Genomic DNA, 15453 nt, shown 5'->3' with positions numbered 1-15453 from the left:
GGAAAAAAAATGTACGTGTGTGTATGTATGTATGTATATCTTTAAACCAAACATATCCATTTTTCTCTCTTTTTTTTAAGATTTTATTTATGTATTTGACAGTAAGAGAGAGCATAGGCAAAGGGAGAGGGAGAAGCAGGCTCCTGCTGAGCAGGGAGTCCAATGCAGGACTCGATCCCAGGACCCTGGGATCATGACCTGAGCCACCCAGGCACCCTCACATATCTATTTTTCAAAATAACAGGAAATCCATAATTTTTCTCATTAAATACACAGCTTATTTCTATATTGTAGTCATGATAGAGAGTAAGAATAGATGAAGTAGAAAAGACGAGACAAGACATGGGATGAAATTAAGCACAGAAAGATAGACTAAGTAATATGAAAAGTCAAATGGAAATATAAAAAGAGGTACCCAAATACCCCACCCTCCAAAAATGAAGGTAGCATTTGAACAATGAGAAAGCAAAAGATACATAAACTTTCCATTCTGTGACTTTTAGTAATGATTTTTTTTTCTATAAAATACAAGCAGAAGTAAGGATACCCAGAGTTCAGGCCGAACTAGATTTTTCTCCAGGAGGTCTCTTCTATCCTAGGTCTTTTACTTTATCCTATCTTACTTTCTGAATGTTTTTGAAGATATTGACACCTTAATTTTTGGCTTAATTTTGAAATTTTACTGTGTTTGCAGATTTAAGAGCTCCATATATCTCTAGTAAAGATACTATTTAGATATTACAATAGATGATTTTTAACTTGGTGTACCTGTTACTCATGTTTTTATTTTCTTCATGTAGATCATACATCTGTGACCCAGAATGAACAGGAAAACAAATCAGGTTCATTGCCCTCTACATCATATGAAGACTCCTTTCCAGAAGCCTGTACATTTCTGTATGTATTCAAGTTAAATTTATTCATGTTGTTAATACTTCCTCTCCCAGAAGATTTGCTCTTTCTGATTATTTGACGTAAGAGTAGATAGAATCTATTAAACAGATTTTTTCCCCATCAATAGCTTTAAAAGTTGTAAATTTTAGTATTTTATGTAGGATAAAGTCTCATGCGTCCCTTAAGTTGTTTATTTGCTAATATCTCTAGGTAATAAAGTCTTAACAGTAAAATTTAGTTTAAGATTTCTTTGTGTAGGGGGTGCCTGGGTGGCTTAGTCAGTTAAATGTCCAACTCTTGATTTCACCTCAGATCACGAGCTCATGCTCAGCAGGGAGTCTGCTTGAGATTCTCTCCCTCCTCTCTCTCTGCCCCTCCCTCCACTTGCATGCTCTCTCTCAATAAATAAATAAAAGATTTCTTTGTGTAAATTATTAATATACTGAAATCTACCAAGTTGGCAATTTTTTAACTAAAAAATTACTTTTCCTGGATTTATTTTTTTAAATTTTATTATTATTGTTTTTTAAGATTTTATTTATTTATTTATTTGACAGAGATCACAAGTAGTCAGAGAGGCAGGCAGAGAGAGAGGGGGAAGCAAGCTCCCTGCAGAGCAGAGAGCCCGATGCAGGGCTTGATCCTAGGACCCTGAGATCATGACCTGAGCCGAAGGCAGAGGCTTAACCCATTGTGCCACCCAGGCACCCCTTACATTTTATTTTTAAGGAATCTCTACACCCCATATAGAGTTTGAACTTACAACCCTGAGATTAAGAGGTGCATGTTCTTCCAACGGAGCCAGCTGGGTATCCCTGGATTATTTCTTTTAAAGAAGTGTTGGAAAAGGGTAAACAGTATTTCTTTCAGTATCAGTTCAGCTTCTCAAATACTTTAACAGCTCTAAATTAGTATCAGAAAGCTTATGAGAATAGGCTAAATTTTTCTGACCCTTTCTTTCACCTTTTACCATTTCAATAAAGATTCCTTAGCATAAAATTGTATAAGAGGAAACCTGACACTCTCTCAAATAGTCTTCATTTTTAGTATGTAATGCCAGTACTAAAACTTTCAAGAACTAGTTTAAGGTAAGTTTCTGAAAGTGTTTTGTGCTAGCCCTAAGGAATAGAATTTCAAAAAACAAAAAGTGTCTTTATAGAGAAAGTTCTTAAGTTAACTGCCTTATTTTGTTTATCCTTTCAGCTACATATTAAATTGACAAAAATATTGTCAATGTAGAACTTTTTTTGTTGTTATTCCTCTAGGGTTTATGAGAATTGTAGATTGACTCTATTTTACATATGATTTGCACTTGCAAATATTAGAGATTTCAGTATAGTTTGAGTCTAAAAGACTCATAAAACTTATTTTACAATACTTTCAGAGAAACCTAGAAATTCTGATCTTCTTTATAGATTAGTTTCATTACTTTTTTTTTAATTCATTACCTTTTAAAAACAAGTTCAATCACTTTAAATCACTGAAGAATGAGATTTTTTTCATACAAATTACCACCAGTCTCCCTTCTTCTATTTATTTTATTTTATTAAAAATTTTATTTTAAACTTAAATGCAGGAGTTGGTTTTTTTCTTAAATGTCTCTTCTTGGTTTTAAGTTCATTTTCCTGGCTTGTTAGAATCCTCTTGAATTTTGAATCTCCTTTTATATTGTCTTTCTCTTTTAGCTTTTCTTCTTCTACAAATATACTAAACGAGTTTTCTAGTCTTTATTATAGTCACTAAAAACAGTATTAGATAGTACAGGACCAAAGATAAAACCTTTCTGGTTCACTGCTCTTTCATTACTCTTTAGAAAGAACTGTTGGACCAACTCTGTATTTACTTACCTGTACCACTCTCCCACCTACATTTGTCTATCTTACTGGCAAGGCTATTAGAGGAAATCAAGATTTACTGCATTAGCATTCAAAATCATGCCAGACATTATCAAACCTTGCAAAAAAGTTTAATCTGTACTTTTCTTACCTAGTCCATGTTGGCTTTTCAAATTCTGAGTACTTAAAAAAGCACATCCTTGATTCTCTCCTCTAGAAATTGTTTAGAGATCAATATTAAACTAGTCATTCTTTGCTTTCTGGAAAGTTCCCTTTTTACCTATTTTTAAAAATCAGGCAACATTTTCTCATTTTTCATTTATATTTGAAGTTTTTTCAAGAACTTGAGATGATTTTCTTGGGCCTGGATTTATAAATATGTTTAAATTAGCTGTGTAGGACTCCTTTTAAATTATCATACTTTAATTTCTTCATTTAATTTTTGTTTGGTCTTTCCAACTTGAAGACAGTACTTACGGATGGAAAAGATGAAGACACAATTGATTTTGAGCTCTTCTTTCTGTTATCAGTCTTGTTCTTTCTTTCCCCTAACAAATTGTCTACTTGAGTTTCATTGCTGTCTTATTAGAATTTTGGGGAACCTCAGTTCTTAGTAGGCTTGAACTTTTCTGAGACTTTTCTTACAGGTTCACATCAAGACATAGTATTCTTAAGTGGTCATTTTTTCTTTTGTACATGTTGTTTAAAAAATCTGAGTTTCCCGGGCGCCTGGGTGGCTCAGTGGGTTAAGCCGCTGCCTTCGGCTCAGGTCATGATCTCAGAGTCCTGGGATCGAGTCCCGCATCGGGCTCTCTGCTCAGCGGAGAGCCTGCTTCCCTCTCTCTCTCTCTGCCTGCCTCTCCATCTACTTGTGATTTCTCTCTGTCAAATAAATAAATAAAATATTTAAAAAAAAAAAAAAAAAATCTGAGCTTCCCAAATAGTTTCTCTAACTGCTTTTTCATCTCATTAGGATTATTTGTCATTACATAATCAGAACTTCATTTCCTTAGAACCTGAAGCTCTTCTTGTGCTTGTATTACCCTCAGAGGTTTTGTCTGTGAGATCATACCTAACGTTGAGTTGAACTTGCTGAGATCTCTTCAAATAAAGGGATATTTCTATTTAGGCTCAGTGTTTTCTTCCTTTCCCATTAAGAATTCCAAGGCCATGTTTCATTCTTGATCAAAATTAGCTTTAAATAATTCCTTTTAGGGGCACATGGGTGGCTCAGTTCATTAACTGTCTGCCTTTGGCTCAGGTCATGATCCGTAGGTCCTGGCATCAAGTCCCACTTTGGACTCCCTGCTAAGTGGGGAGTCTGCTTCTCCCTCTCCCTCTGCTGCTGTCTCGCTCTCTAAATAATTCCTTTTTTATTTCCTCTGTAGAGTATGAGCTTATTACTTACTCTACTTTCAGTAATTAAACATCCAGAAAGCCATTAATGACATACGCAGACTAGCAAACTAAATGGGGAGTAGTTTAAGCCAAGGGTTTTCAATCCCAGCTGAGTTGCTCAAGGTCATACAACTTGGCAATGACAAAACCAGAGTGAAAATCTTGGGTTGATAAAAAACTTGCTTTCTGTGTTTTGTTCTGTAGTTGATTTAAATGTCTTCTTTTAATTAAGCTATGACATAGGTAAATGTAGAAACAAAAATTTTATTCCAGTAATAATTCAAAGGTGTCTGCTTTTGTGATGTTAAGAAACCTGGCTTAATTCTTTCTTAGGTACTTTGTCAGGAACACATACTTACTTAAGCCAGTTTAAGTAGTGGGACTTACTAGAGATATACCAGACATGGAGCTTTGGTTAACATACATGGTGGAAATAGGCTTGCCCCACTGTGAAAAGACAGAGATGTGAATTTAAGCCATTTTGCTTTTCACATGACATGCATACAAACACCCAAAAGAGATTTTTTAAATGGGTGCATACACACACATGCATCCCTAACCTAAATATAAACACACGTAAATAAAGCAAGGTGTAAGAACAGAAGATATAATATAGCAGGTTATATAGGGACTAGAATTGGAACTGGGGAGTCAGTACCTGAGATCATGGTCAGCATTTTTTAGCTCTGCTTCTCTCCATCTGTTACCTATTGGTTCTTCTTTTCCCACATAGTCTAACATAGCTGTCCCAGCTAAGCACTGTGTGACTTCTAGTGCTAGTGTCACCTCATGGTTTGAGTACACTGAAATTAAAAAGGCTGCCTTCAGAAGAGGATGAGCAAAGAAAGGATTGAGCAGAAAACAAATGTATCTACGGCAGTTAAGATAACTATAGTTTATACAGGCTTAAAAAAAAAATTGGTCCTTCAGTGGACATCAAGGATAGAAAGACTTTTTATCTCAGTCAGACTTGCCAAAAGCTAGGACCTTTGTTGGTAAGTCTCTGAAGCCTTGCAGTTCAAGGTATCTAATAACCAAACAGTTCTCAGGCCTCATCCAAACTGAGCAGCCCCTATCCACAAACTAGCCAACAGGTGCAGACAATACCATACTTACCTACTTATCCTTTGTTTACCTCGAGCATTTTTATATTTTTGGGGGGTCAGGAACTAGGTTTAGAGCACTATGCATAGGATTTTTTTTAAATTTTTTGTTTTTTTCTAGTAATGTATCTTCGTCTGTATAAGAAAGTTAGCCTTTCTTACCATAAAATGGGATTGAAACTAGGTTACTTTACTTATAGAGCTTGTAGTAAGTTGGTTTTCTTTGACTTTATGAAATGAGGCACAGATAAGAAAAGAATCATTTCTAAGCATATCAGTGTTTCATTTCCATGTTTTTCTATTTCTTGTTTTCTAACTCTGCTGCAGTATAAGAGGTACTTCTCCCTTTGTTAACTGCCAAATAAGTCAAGCCTTTTTACCTCTTAATTTTAATTAATTCAGTCACTGGAAGAGTACACTTAAACCAGCCTAGCTAACTTTTTTGAAATCTTAAATTCCAAATTACCAGTTTTACCATCATATTTACTATTACAAATTTTGGTCCTGAGTAGGTCTAACTGTGTATTGTTCCAGTAATGACTAACTTGGAGCTGTACTTATTGTCACATGAGGAGATTATGTAAAAATACATTGTAAACTATAAACTGCTTTACAAAATTAGTTATTCTTTAAGAACTAAGGATAACTGGGGCGCCTGGGTGACTCAGTCGGTTAAACGTCTGTCTTTGGCTCAGGTCATGATCCCAGGTCCTGGGATCGAGCCCCACGTCAGGCTCTCTGCTCAGCAGGGAGCCTGCTTCTCCCTCTGCCTACTGCTTCACCTGCTTGTGCTCTCTCTCTGTCAAATAAATAAAATCTTTAAAAAAAAAAAAGCGAACGAACAAACAAATAAACAAAGGATAACCCAGATACATTCTCCCTCACATATACCCTGTTAATCTTTTCATATTCAGAGAATAACTTTTTAGGTCAGCAAATTAGTGTTACATATTTCCCTTTCCCACAAAAAGCAAAGCGGGAACAGAAGAGCATAGTTGAAATAGGGAAAATCAAATAAAAAGATTTGGAGAAAAGGGTGCCACAAAAGCCTGTCTGAAACACAATTTATTTGGTTAAGTCAAGTTAGAAAGGAAAATGAAACATTTGGTTTACTGGTTATACAACCCTGTAGGTGTAAAAATCACTTGAGAGTGAGTAACCTATATCAAAACAAAGAACAAAGCTGCGAGAGCCTAAAAGAATTTATTACAGTGAACGTTGAAGAGAGGTTATTTCTCAAGTAGACAAATAAATAGAAGTGCTCAGGATTTGGAGTATACTATGCTTTATAAAAAAAAAGTGGTAGGAAGGAAGGTAGCTCTTAATAATAAGAGAAAAACAATTCCAGGGACATGCTATAAAAAACAAGGAAATATTGGATACCAAAATAAACAATAAAAATAATACTAAAGTGGACTGGGCTAAAGTAGATACAAGTTAAATGGAAGAGTAAAGCAAAAGGTACATTATAGAATATATTTCTTACTATGGAATATGCCCCCAACATTATCCAAAAATACTAAAACAGATTGAAATTATTTAAGGGGAAGTAAAACCTTTTATCATGATTCTTCATTTTTCCCCCACCATTGGATTTGCCTTAATCTTTTAGCTACATTCTCATCTAGTATTTTTTCAACTGTCTTTTCAAGAAATTTAAAAGATCAGAAGCACACAAAAAAAAATACAGCAAAACCTAAACACAATCGAGAATTAACAGCTATTAACATTTCATTGTACTTGTTTCCAGTTTCTTTAAAAATCTGTAGAGAGAGACTGTCTCTTTGATTCATATCTAACTTCTTGCCATAACAAGTTCCATTCGCCTATCTGCCTTCCTAAGAGCATCACTATCATCAGTTATTTCTCTAGTTAATTTTTTAATATTTATATAGCCACAAACAATATGGTACTATCAGAGTTTTAAAATGTCATGGAAATATTCATACATGTGTCATCTTGTTTTTCTTAGTGTTATCTTGAGATCTAGTCATATTGCTGTGTATAGATCTGTTTTATTCCCTTTAACTCTTGTGTGGTTTTTCATAATGTGAAATACTACATTTTTTTAATCCATTTCTTTAAGGGTGGGTAATTAGATTGGTTTTAAATATTTTCTATTAATAAATAATAGTGCAGTGATCAGTTTTATCTTAGTCTTTCCTCTTTTTTTTTTTTTTTATATTTTATTTACTCATTAGAGAGAGAGAACGCTCAAGTGGGGGTGGTGGCAGTCAGAGGGAGAGGAAGGCCCCCTGCAGAGCATCGGGAGCCTGACGTGGGACTTGATCCCAGGACTCCAGGATCATGACATGAGCCAAAGGTAGTTGCTTAACCAACTGAGCCACCCAGGTGCCCCATCCTGGTTTTTCTTTTAAGAAAAGTGTTTGTTGTGAAAGTCACCTATTAAGGAGATTAAAGATGTAATCTGGAATCTATAAGATTATCCAAAATGTAGAAGAAAAGGACAAATGGATGAGAAAAAAAAGAGAATGATGAATAATTACTGTCCTAAAAAAGAAGCTACTATCAGAAAACCAGTAACTACAGTGAATGCTATAAAAATGCTTTCAGGATCATACCTATGTTACAGTATTCTTTAGAAAATGTAATCATTTCAAGCAAAAGTGGTAGGATTAGGGTCAGTATGCTGCTGTTCGTGGTGGAGGAAATCACAACATCTAAACTAGGATTCAAAATTGCTCTGACAACTCTGAAAATAAAAATACGTATCTTTTCCATTTATAAATTTGGTACTTATAAAAATATGAAATGTAGCTACTTTCAATATATTAAAAATATAATGTAAACCTGCATTACAAAACCATTACTTTTGGGAAAAACTGCCATATTTTATTCTGAACTAAAACAAAAACACTAGAAGCTGGAATAAATGAGACCGAAACAACAAAAAAGATAACTTCTGAGTGTGAGAAAATATCGAGTGTGGAAGTAAAAGCCTTCATCAAGTACCATAGTAATGAAAATTACTATTAGAGAAACACTCGTTAAAAAAGAAGTTTTAGGGGCACCTGGGTGGCTCAGTGGGTTAAAGCCTCTGCCTCCGGCTCGGGTCATGATCCCAGGGTCCTGGGATGGAGCCCCACATCTCTGCTGGGCAGAGAGCCTGCTTCCTTTCCTCTCTCTCTGTCTGCCTCTCTGCCTGCTTGTGATCTCTGTCAAATAAATAAATAAAATCTTAAAAAAAAAAAAAAGTTTTAGTATCTATTAAAGTATAAGTACGTTAGAAATATTGAGACAAAAGCAAAAAAATAAATAAATAAATTAGATCAGCACCAGACTTAACCCCTGCAGATGATCAGAAAACATACCATCCACATCCCCTTCTGGAAAACACTTTCATACATCCTCTTGCTGACCAAAAGATGAATCAGAATGTAAAAATTAGGATTGGGGAGGACATAGTATTTAAGATATGGCAGTGGCATGGAAACCATCTAAATAAGAAGTTAACCATAATAAATTCATGAGTCCTTAAAATCGGCTATGGAGTCCCTTAATGGTATGCAAAATTTTATGTTTTGCAGAATTTTTTGTGCTATATTTCTAGGGAGAAAGTTTATAATTTTCATCAGATTATGAAAAGGGTTCATGACCCTAAAAGTTTAAGTGTCACTATGACATATAGGGGTCTTAAATAAAATTTTAGCAATTCTAATCCTGAGAAAATTAGAAGAGTGAGATGACCAAGTGGAATTTATACTAGTCAAGCAAAAGTGATTTAGTATTAGAAAATCCATTATTTTAACAAAGTAAACCATAGGAAGAAAAACTTAACAAATGCCAAAAGACTTTAACAATTCAATACCAATGATTAGAAATAGAATTTACTTTAATGTGATAGACAATATATTTCTCTAACATCTATATCCAATGTATTGATGAAACTCTAGATGCATTTTCTTTAAATTAAGACAGGAATGCCTGCTATCATAATTGTTATTCAGTATTTTCCTAGAAATCCTAGGTAGTACAATAGAATATCAAAGAAAACATTATTGAAATATACACAGTAAAATTATTTGTAGATGATCTTACCTGCCTTGAAAATTCAAATGTAAAATTATTGAGCTAAAATAAGGGTTTAGTAATAGTCACAAAAAAATAAAAATGTGGAAGTCTGTACCATTCGAAAATGTGGCATAAAGTCCCCATTCACAATACCAAAAAGTAAATAAATGGGACTAATCACAAGAAATGTCTAAGTGAGGAAAATTAAACCTAAAAATTTAAATAAATGGATAAACTTACTGTGTTCCTTGATGAGAAAGCTATAAATAACAAAAATGCTAATTCTTTCCAAATAAATTTCTAGATTTAATTTAATATGAAATCCAGTCACTTGGATTTTTTTAAGTTGCCAAATACTATAAATTTAATCTCAAAAGGCAAAAAATCAGAAAGCAGAACATGTTCAAAAGGAAAAATAGTGACAGAAGATTTCCCCTGATAAACCTCAAAATGTTCCATCAACCTATGGGGAAAAAAACACATTGGTATTGGTTTGCATCAATTGGTAACAGTTGCATTAGGAGACAGAATAAGCCTAGAAATAATAGAACATTTCATGTATTTATAAGAAGGTAGGCTATGATTAAGTTAGTAAGTCAGAAGTTACACAGTAAAAATGACTCTGGAACAATTGGATAGCATTTGGAAAATTTAGGTTAGAGCTTCATAGTACATCAGAATAAATTCCAGATGAAACTGGACTCCCACCTCATGGAAAAATTAATTATAAAATTAGAGTCCTAATAAAAATTTAAAAATAATAAGACTTGATGTCTTCTCATGACATTGTTAGCATGGCTTTATTCATAACATTATTTGCACTTTATTATAGATACTTAGTTGTCTGCCTAAAATGCAAGCTCCTTGAGATCATAGAGCTCTCATCATTGTTTCCATAGCACCCAGTGTATAGCAGGCACTCAAGAAATCTGGTGGAAGAATGATTGAGTGAGTGAACAAATAAACCCCTAATAGGAAATTGGACAAAGCATATGAATAGTTAACCAAAGGGGGGGGAAAAAAGAGACCCGTAAACATAAAATTATGGTCAAATTCTCTGTTACTTAGAGAAAAACATTAAAGAGGTAATAAAGTACTGTTTTTCATTAATCAAATTCGTTAAAAATTTTAAAATAATTATATCAACATTCATATGGTATTAATTGGTCCAGCCTTTTTGAAAAGCAGTTTGGTAGTCTGTATGGGTTAAAATGTGTGTACCTCCTGGCACCATGATTGTGATCTCTAAATGTTATTTCTCATTAAGCAGGAGTGGCTTTGGAGGAATGGCTGATTCTAGACCTGAGACTTAGGACAGAAAGCAAAGAAAGCTATCAAAGACTACCAAGTGTGTTAGAAAGATGTAGGAGCAAACTTGGAGGAGCTCCCACTGGCCAAAAATCACACAATTTGAACGTCTAAAGGAATAATCACTGTGATTGATTTAAACACATTAAAACATGGATTAAAAATCCATTGGTTCCTGATGACATTTTAAAAATCAGTCACTTTAGTAGTTGCTAGGATACAATTCACCATGCTGAATTCTAGTAAATAAAGATAAAGAAACAAGCATTTATCCTGCTTCTCCTGTATTCACTGTATTTCAGATAACCCAAGAGTTGATGAGGAAAATCTCTTCTTTATCAAAGAATTCCAGCCAGAAAATGAAGTAGAAATGGTAGAATTAGAAAATTGTTATTTTTTACAACGTCCCCCATCCCCAAAGAAATTAGGCCAGTACTGTCAAATTAATGGTGATAAGCACAGGTTTTTTGTTTTGTTTGAAACTTCAAATTTTTTGAGAAATACATGCAATGAGATGTTCCAGCAATGTTAAATTGCTGTAAAAGTTTCTAAACTTTTGCATCTTTATATTTTTGTACTTGTGAATTGGTACTGGGGACTGACACCACCACACCTTGAGTAGCATTGGCCTAGACAATGATCATGAGTGAATAACAAAACTATTAAGTGAAAGAAAAATCTAGAACAACGCCTCCCAGCCTAAGAACTTAAATCTAATCAAGCTTCTAGAACTGACTACTGATTTACCAAATAGAGGAACAGAGGAGTGAGTTAAATGACACCACCACAAGGAAAGCATCAACCAAATTCTGGAATGGGGGAAATGCTATAGGACAAGTAACACAATTTATTAAACTTCAACAAATAAATGTCATAAAATGAAGAGGGAGGGGATATTGCCATAAGATTAGAGGCAAAAAGACATCTGAATCAAAGTGTGTGGGACTTTTTGAATTCTATTTCAAACAACCAAAACCAAAATGTAAAGATGAGTCATTGAGATTCTATGTTTTTTAAAAGCCTTGTTAGTTACACATACTAAATTATTTCAGGTAATGTTTAGGATTTGCTTTAAAATACTTCATTCAGCATACTCTAGTGTGGGGCAAGAGGAGGAAGAATAGAAGTAAAACAGGCAACATGTTGATAGTTGAAGTTTGGTAACAAATGTCAAAGATAAACAAAACCAGACATTAAAGTGATGAACTGGTTTCATTCAGTCACTACTGACAGTAGGGGAAAAGCTGAGCTTCATTCAGATTTGTGCTGGGGTGACTGGAGTTTTAGAGGTGAATGAGGAAGTAGAGATAGAGGAAGAGGGGAGCTCAAGTGAAAAATTACAAAGAGTCAGTGTGAATTCCTCTGAGGCCAGCTGTATGTGCTAGCTGAAAACCATCAAAGTTAATATTTATCCTCCCAGAGAGACTGGCAGACAGAGGCCCTATGCTTCCGGACGATTAACTTTCAAGGGAAGGGCCTTCAGGACCTGGAGAAACGTACTCCTGAGTTGTAGGAATTAAATGCACATCTTTGAGGAATGGAGGAAAGATTCACAATTGTAAGCCCTTTTTAGTAAATGCTTTAAGAAAGGTGGAGGGGCTTATCTTCAGGTGTTGGCTAGAAGAAACCTTAAACTCTCCTGACAGCGTTGAGCTTTCTTAGGCAGCACTTCCCTTGGGAGACTTGGGTCCTCCTAGAGACATGGCCTTATGCTGCTAGAAGCCTTGCTAGAGTTTGGTTGACTTAGCGCACCGGTTTGGATAGAGATTTTGTGTGCTGAGAGTTCTCCAGTGCTTACAAGTACGTGGGGGTCCAATATAGCAGGTTTTTTTTTTTTTAAATGAGAAAAATACACAGCTATATATGTTTGCACGTTTTATTAATAAGAGGTTATTTTATTTATTTACTTATTTCTTAAAGATTTTATTTATTTGACAGACAGAGATCACAAGTAGGCAGAGAGGCAGGCAGAGAGAGGCAGGCAGGGAGCCTGATGCGGACTCAAGCCTGGGACCCTGGGATCATGACCTGAGCCAAAGGCAGAGGCTTTAACCCACCCACCCAGGTGCCCCAATAAGAGGTTATTTTAAAATATGTATTCTTGTTACCCAGTAATTCATCTTAAAGGATGTATCGTACAATAATAATCAGGAATTTGGTCAAGGATATGTATGAGGATGTTCATCAAAGTAGTGACCTATAGGAAAATTGGAAACAAATATTTTTATCATTAAAAGATTTATAAATATAGTACATACTTTCATGTATTACATTGTAGGACATTCCAGAGCATCAGGAGCCATTGATTGATGAGTCTCTACAAAAGCAAGCACTCATAAATCGCTGGAAGGACTGACCCCATGGGGAACAGTTTGGCAATCTTTTTTTTTTTTTTTTTAACAGATTTTATTTATTTATTTGACAGAGAGAAAGATCACAAGTAGGCAGGGAGAGAGGGAGAAGCAGGCTCCCCGCCGAGCAGAGAGTCTGACATGGGGCTTGATCCCAGGACCCCGAGACCATGACCTGAGCTGAAAGGCAGAGGCCTAACTGGCTGAACCACCCAGGCACTCCCAGTTTGGCAATCTTAACAAAATTACTAATTTATTTACCCTTGACCTAGTACTCCCACTTCTGGAAACATATTCTGAAGTGTTATCTTTACATGTTTGAAATTGTTATGTACAAGGTTATTCATTACTTCATGATTTGTGATAGCAAACGATTGGAAACAATACAAGACTAGTTAAATAAATTGTGGAATTTATGCAGAGGAGTGCTATATAGCTGGAAAAGGGATGGAGAACCTCATATCGGTGCATTCAGTATAGTAGCCACTAGCTACATGTGACTATTTAAATTTGAATTATTTGAATAAAATTAAATTTAAATTGATCAAAATTAAATTTAAAAACCAGTTTTCTGGGGACACCTGGGTGGCTCAGTTGGTTAAGCAGCTGCCTTCGGCTCAGGTCCTGATCCCAGCATCCTGGGATCGAGTCCCGCATCAGGCTCCTTGCTCAGCGGGGAGCCTGCTTCTCTCCCTCTGTCTCTGCCTGCCACTCTGTCTGCCTGTGCTCGCTCTCTCTCCCTCTCTCTCTCTGACAAATAAATAAAAAATCTTTAAAAAAAAAAAAAACCAGTTTTCTGGTTACTTTATCCACATTTAAAGTTCTCAATAGCCACATGTGGCTAGCAGGGCTATGAAATTGAACAGCCCAGGTACGGATCATTTCTTTTTTTTTTTTTTTTTTTTTTTTTTAGATTTTATTTATTTATTTATTTGACAGAGAGAAATCACAAGTAGATGGAGAGGCAGGCAGAGAGAGAGAGAGAGAGAGAGAGAGAGAGGGAAGCAGGCTCCCTGCTGAGCAGAGAGCCGGATGCGGGACTCGATCCCAGGACCCTGAGATCATGACCTGAGCCGAAGGCAGCAGCTTAACCCACTGAGCCACCCAGGCGCCCCGGTACGGACCATTTCTATCAATGTAGAAAGTTATTGATGGTGTTGCTTAATATAGTGAGCATAAAAATATCTCTAAAATACCTATATAACTTTTATAATAAATAACAGATACCTAAAAATAGAAAATATTAGGTAAAACAAAACTTAGGTACTTTAGGGGCGCATGGGTGGCTCCGTGGGTTAAAGCCTCTGCCTTTGGCTCAGGTCATGATCCCAGGGTCCAGGGATCAAGCCCCACATCGGGCTCTCTGCTCCGCAGGGAGTCTGCTTCCTCTCTCTTTGCCTGCTTTCTGCCTACTTGTGATCTCTCTCTATCAAATAAATAAATCTTAAAAAAAAAAAAAAAACTTAGGTACTTTATGAAAGATTAAATCTCAAGTTCTATACACATGGAATCTTCTCACAGATTTTTTTTTTCTTAAAATCGGTAACCTCTCCGTTTTCTTGTGTCAACTGATCATTTTCGTGTATGTCAGTATGAGGCCAGGTGGAATACACATTACAGAAGAAATCCAGTTGGCATAATTATTGCAGGATTCTTGATGAATAAGTTTTGTTTTGTTTTTTAGCTAGCCCTTCCTGGTTTTTACAAGCAAGAATTTCTAACCAAGCATGCCTAAAGAAGTAACATTCCTCAAAGTGCATGCTCTAAATGATAGGTGCTGTAGCACAGAGTTACAGCTATAATCACAACTTTCTGGGGATATTCTGAAATTAGGGAAATTCTTCCTATAATAGGAAGAATATTTGGTCTTTGTCCTGGTCGCTCATTTAGCTTCTAATACTTTTGGAATTTCCTGAAGAATGAGTGTCTTTGGTGTGCTAATTAAATGACTTGGTAATGCGCTCCCAGTTAGCTTCAGGGTGGAGGCTGGTCACAAAAAATTAAACCTCCTCTAGATGCTTGAAACTTGGGCACCTGGGTGGCTCAGTTGCTTACGCGACTGCCTTTGGCTCAGGTCATGATTCTGGAGTCTTGGGATCAAGTCCCACATCAGGCTCCGTGCTCAGCAGGGAGTCTGCTTCTCCCTCTTACCCTCTCCACTCTCATGCTTTCTCTCTCTCTCTCTCTCTCTCTCTCTCTCTCTCTCAAGTAAATAAATAAGATCTTTTTTAAAAAAGAAAGAAGAAGAAGAAGAATGAAACTTTCAGTCCTACCTACCAGCCTCCAGTGAGGAAAGAAGGGCTGGAGATTCAGATAATCTCCAATAGCAAATGATTTAATCAGTGGTGCTTACATAGTGAAGTCTCCATAAAAACTTCTAAGTGGACAGGGTTCTATAAGCTTCCTAGTTGAAGGTTTTGAGGTGTTGGAAGGGCAGCACACATGGAGAGGATAGGCCAGCTCCATTCCCCTTCCCAATTCCCTTGCTCTATGTACGTCTTAATATGTGGCTATCCCTGAGCTGTATCTTTT

The 15453-nt window shown here is 35.8% G+C and overlaps 1 protein-coding gene across 11 annotated transcripts in view; it reads left to right on the top strand.

The window, feature by feature from the left end:
• Positions 1-15453, top strand: part of LOC101680049 (SET domain bifurcated histone lysine methyltransferase 2) — a 92585-nt gene that overhangs the window by 18191 nt on the left and 58941 nt on the right. For all 11 annotated transcript variants that reach the window (XM_045080599.1, XM_045080596.1, XM_045080593.1 and 8 more), the window contains one exon: positions 801-897. In XM_045080599.1, the coding sequence (XP_044936534.1) occupies positions 801-897 (97 nt within the window). The remainder of the gene's footprint in view (positions 1-800; positions 898-15453) is intronic.

The sequence above is a fragment of the Mustela putorius genome, unplaced genomic scaffold (assembly GCF_011764305.1).
Source record: "Mustela putorius furo isolate JIRA1106 unplaced genomic scaffold, ASM1176430v1.1 tig00000461_pilon_pilon_pilon, whole genome shotgun sequence".
NCBI classification, from domain to species: Eukaryota; Metazoa; Chordata; class Mammalia; order Carnivora; family Mustelidae; genus Mustela; species Mustela putorius.
The sequence above is the reverse complement of the archived record's forward strand: the minus strand, read 5'-3'. Positions and strand labels throughout refer to the sequence as shown.